Genomic DNA, 4,870 nt, shown 5'->3' on the forward strand with positions numbered 1-4,870 from the left:
GTGTGTGTGTGTGATGTGTGTGTGCATATGTGTGTGTGCATATGTGTGTGTGTGTGTGTGTGTGTGCGCGTGTGTCTGTGTGTGTGTCTGTGTGCGTGCATGTGTGTTTATTTGAGCATGCTCTGCAGCATGGCAGTGGCGTAGGTGGGTCGGGCCTGTCTGTTCTCGATGGCGTTTTTAAGGTACTGAATGCCTCCATAGTGTTCCCAGATCTCCTCAAACTGGCGGGACAGAATCTCAGCGCCACGCTTCCGAGTCAAACCGGTCTCCTCCAGACTCAGCTCACACATCTCCATATCATCCTTACCTATCAACACAAAAACAGACGTATCACATATGCATTTATCTGGCTGAAAGACTGAGGTTTTCAATAACGGTCACTGCATTAAACAGATACTGCTCCTATGTGACTCATATATTGTCATGACAGTGTGAACAGCACAATGTTTTTTAATTCAGATTTGAGCTACTTTCATATGTGGTCCTAAATCAGATTCAGGTCTGAACAGTCCTATCGGAATTCATGCAACTTTTACATCACTCAAGATCGACACTGGTCATAATTCTGTGCTGATCACTCAGTGAGTATGACAGACAGATGTGGATGCATTCAGTGGAGAGACAGTGCGGTGTTACAGCGGCAGCTCCACAAGCTAAACTTAAGGGGTCACTCTTTCTCCTCATCTTTGTCCTCCTTCGCTGGATTCGCTGGCTTTCACGGCACATCGGCTTATAAACGAGCACGTAAACGCTTACTTCAGCACGCTTCATGCCGTCCTGTTATTGTTCTTTTGCGCATACAGGTCAGTTCAAGACTCATTCATTCACACAGGAATCTGATATGAGACAATGTGAACAGTCAAACAAAAAATCATATCTGAGCATTAAATTGTAATAGAGCACTAATGCTTGCAGTGTTTTTTAACTGACCCAAAACTGATGGACAGCTAGATTTAACTACACATTACTATATTTAATAAAATAATATGTTAATACAAAATGTTGAGAATGATCTGAAAGACTTTCCTCAATACGATCGGCTGTAAAGGTGGGCGTTTAAAACAATTTGACCTAAAAGTAATAATCTAATGAATGATGCACTGCTCTGCACTGCTCTCACCATGTAATAATCTTGGAAAATACCACTACAGTTACTAATGTTATTGACTATCTCTATCAGAAATACAATTCACTGACACTAACAGCTTCTCTCGAGAGCAAATGTAATGCTGTGAGAAGTGAATCGGATGCTGTGAGAGAAAAAGATGCCAGTGAAAGTGAATCAGACCTGCCACCAGCAGAATGGGGTGTTTATCCGGGTGCAGCTCCATCTGTCTGGCAATCCAAGGCCCATCAAAGTGTGCATACCACCATCCTTTCTTCTTGTTCTGAGGGTCTTTGTATTGGTCTCCTGGTCGGATGAAGGGAATGCGAAAGAAGCGCTGCTGTCTGTTCATGACGATCTCCTGCTGCCGGGGCACCACAGGCACAACTGGGTTCTGCTGGGCTGCAGGAGGATGGTGTTAAAAACAACATCTCCAGAGTCTAAAGTTCGGATTTCTGAAGGATCACGAGACACTGAAGACTGGAGTAATTCAGCTTTGCATCACAGGAATAAATTACATTTCAAAATATGAAAACTGTTCAGAAAACAGCTATTTTATATTGTAATAATATTTCACAGTATTACTGCTTTTACTGTATTTTTGGTCAAATATAAGTAGCTTTCCTAAGCATAAGATTCTTCTTTCAAAAACATGAAATATATATTTCAAACGGTTAGGAAAGCAGCAGTGAAAGGGATATTTTGTTTATTGTAAATGTTGCTTTCTATTGGCTTTGTTAAGTGAGCGAGTTAGGCTAATTATTGGATTTTTTTCTCTCTTTGTATTTCATTAGGTCCTTGAGTTATGTTTTGGGGAGTTAGTCAGCTGTTGATTTATTTTTTGGCCTTACTCACCTACGAAGCCCTGGCTTCCAATTAAGTCAACTATTAAAAAAAAACCCACACAAAAAGTTATTTCTGTCTACAGTATCTAATTTGCATTTCATCCGAACCCTTTTCACACTAACCCAGCGGCATTTCTTACCATAGTCTGTGACGGCTTTTGGCGCTCTCTGCTCATCCTGAGCGTTGCGTTTCTTGTTCTTCGACTTCCACGCGTGATAAACCTTCAGTCTGCGGTGAAACTCCTCACGACATGCAGCTAACAACTCGATATCTAGACGGAGATTGTGAAAAGAGAGTTGGAAAGTGAAATAAAACGGACATTTGCATTATCCACATTTCTACCCATCAATACAGAATTTGATAATAATGTGTAAGTGACAAGACAAAATCTATTTTATTTCAGCAGATTATTTGCTATGTTCCTGTTTCAAAAGTATAAAAAAAAGAACCTGGAAATAACATGAAACATTTAAAACAAATATCTGATCATTTCAGATTTTAAGGTTACTAATCAAATGGAAGCAGATTTGTGACAGTGGCTTTGTCAGATGATCAGATTCTCTTTCTTATGCTAAAGCACTCAAGACATTCTCTGAAACTTCAAATGTGACCCCGGAGCACAAAACCAGTCATAAGGGTCCATTTTTCCGAAATTGAGATGTGTACATCATCTGAAAGCTGAATAAATAAGCTTTCCATTGATGTATGGTTTGTTAGGATAGGACAATATTTGGCCGAGATACAACTATTTGAAAATCTGGAATCTGAGGGTGCAAAAAAATCTAAATATTAAGAAAATCATCTTTAAAGTTGTCCAAATGAAGTTCTTAGCAATGCATATTACTAATCAAAAATTAAGTTTTGATATATTTACGGTAGGAAATTTACAACATACCTTCATGGAACATGATCTTTACTTAATATCCTAATGATTTTTGACATAAAAGAAAAATCAATAATTTTGACCCATACAATGTATTCTTGGCTATTGCTACAAATATACCCCTGCGACTGGTTTTGTGCTCCAGGGTCACATGATCATCAGGATTTGTCTGTGCCAGCTTGAGTGCAAACATGAGACATACCAAATACTGGATTTACTTGAATTTTTACGCTGAAAATATAATTTGTAATACAGAGAAAATCTGTTTGAAATTGGATAAAAATGCAAATAGAAGCATTTTCATGTGTGGTTTGGACTTTTGGACTGCTGTATACTGTCAGAAGCATAAGTAAAAAAATATTTCATATTCATATGCATTAATGAAAAGGATCAAAAGCTTTCTTACCACAGGATGTATTGATGACGTCCCGTAATTCAGCATATTTCCACTTGCTGAGTTCATATTTCTTCACATCAGCTTGAGTGTTTGTGGCAGTCACCTGTGGAGCTCTGAATCCACAGAAAACACATAAACAGATACAGTTATACAACAGATACCACTTCCTGCTGATCCGACTCTTACTCTTTTGACAAGCTGCCGGGTACAAAATCAACAAGGATCTCAACTTGCCAATTACAATGTAAAAAAGATACTTTACACTACATGCAATTAATACAATTTACCAAACCCCTTCATTTATAAAACTAAATCAAACACATGCTAATAAACAGCATGATTTAATTATTGCTAAATGCAAAAATGTCTCAATTGAATCGAGAAAGAAAAGAAAAGTTTACACAACAGCAATAGCAGGAAATCAATTTCAGAAAAAGAAAAATAGGGCAAATCAGCATTTAATTAAATTACAAGGAAGGATCATTAATTCACAGACAGAAGTAATAAAAGAGCAAGTGACTCTGGATTCATTTTGATTAACAAAATATTGAGTGAAATGACTGGAGTTTTGTGATTGGACTGAGGATGATCAGAATGATTCAACAAGGTCATTTTGTTTTTGTTTTTTTTCCAGTGGATAATGTTTCGATTTTTGGAGTGTATATCTGCAGTGCTAACAACAGATCCTTCTACCCACCGAGCCAGAAGATCAGACATTTCCTTGGCCATTTCCTCCCTAAAGGACATGATTATTGGACCGTTGCATATGTTAGTATATGATGCCATCTGTAAACTGCTCACAGGATATTCCATTTGTACATTTGACTGACTAGGATCCAATAAACTGCTAAAAGTAAATATGTCTGAATGTCATGATTTATGGTGATTGTCTGGTGAGACTGCTATTACTGTTCCAAACCCTCTGCATAGACTGCAAGCTAGATCCATTTTAAATCCATGGTGCTTAATGGGCAAATACATGGGACTTTTTCACAAAAAGTTCCAAGTTTCATGGAAGGTTTACAAAGAGCTGCTTTGAAACTAATCTAAAAATGATCAGTAAAGAATAAAGATTTAAATAGGAGACATAGTGAAAGTGTAACCTACATGGTCAAGCTCTTGAGTTTTTGTGTTGGTGCAATGCTGTAAAAACAGACAGGAAGAGCATTAAATAGAGTGACGGAGAGACTAATCAAAGTCTCCACCAGTAATTAAACAAGACTCAAAATCCCGCCACCATCAATGCTTTATAAGAATGTTCCAGGTTCAAGACAAGGGAAAGGTATGGTGGCCGAGAAGTGCTAAACAAATCACAATTCTGAAAACAAAATAACAAATTACAAACGCAAATGCAAGTCTAAAAAACAAAATAATTCAGAAAACACAACAACAATTCAGAAAACATTATAACAAGTCAGAAAACACAATGACAAATTCGAAAACAAAATAAGTCAGAAAATACAATGACAAATCCGAAAACAAATTTATGCCTTTACGATGTGATACGAGATTTGAAAAGGGAGAAAATAAAAGTTCGGCAAAAGGCGGGATCGAACCCAGGTCGATCGTGTCAAAAAGCCAACGACACGCGCTTATCCATCTGCGCCACTGGAGCTGATGTTTTACAGCCACTTTTAAC

The 4,870-nt window shown here is 37.7% G+C and overlaps 1 protein-coding gene across 4 annotated transcripts in view; it reads right to left on the bottom strand.

Annotated features, from left to right (window-relative positions):
* LOC107680308 (unconventional myosin-VI-like) overlaps nucleotides 1-4,870 on the bottom strand; it is a 58,689-nt gene that overhangs the window by 1,069 nt on the left and 52,750 nt on the right. The window contains exons 29-34 of one of the 4 annotated variants that reach the window (XM_016476152.1): nucleotides 4,339-4,374; nucleotides 3,929-3,967; nucleotides 3,241-3,344; nucleotides 2,091-2,222; nucleotides 1,289-1,507; nucleotides 102-307 (exon numbers count right to left, since the gene is read on the bottom strand). In XM_016476152.1, the coding sequence (XP_016331638.1) occupies nucleotides 108-307; nucleotides 1,289-1,507; nucleotides 2,091-2,222; nucleotides 3,241-3,344; nucleotides 3,929-3,967; nucleotides 4,339-4,374 (730 nt within the window). In that variant the 3' untranslated portion in view covers nucleotides 102-107. Of the gene's footprint in view, nucleotides 1-48; nucleotides 308-1,288; nucleotides 1,508-2,090; nucleotides 2,223-3,240; nucleotides 3,345-3,928; nucleotides 3,968-4,338; nucleotides 4,375-4,870 lie in introns of those variants that run through there. The other 3 variants (XM_016476151.1, XM_016476153.1, XM_016476154.1) reach the window with 3 other exon arrangements.

The sequence above is a fragment of the Sinocyclocheilus anshuiensis genome, unplaced genomic scaffold (genome assembly GCF_001515605.1).
Source record: "Sinocyclocheilus anshuiensis isolate Anshui unplaced genomic scaffold, SAMN03320099.WGS_v1.1 scaffold1161, whole genome shotgun sequence".
NCBI lineage: Eukaryota > Metazoa > Chordata > Actinopteri > Cypriniformes > Cyprinidae > Sinocyclocheilus > Sinocyclocheilus anshuiensis.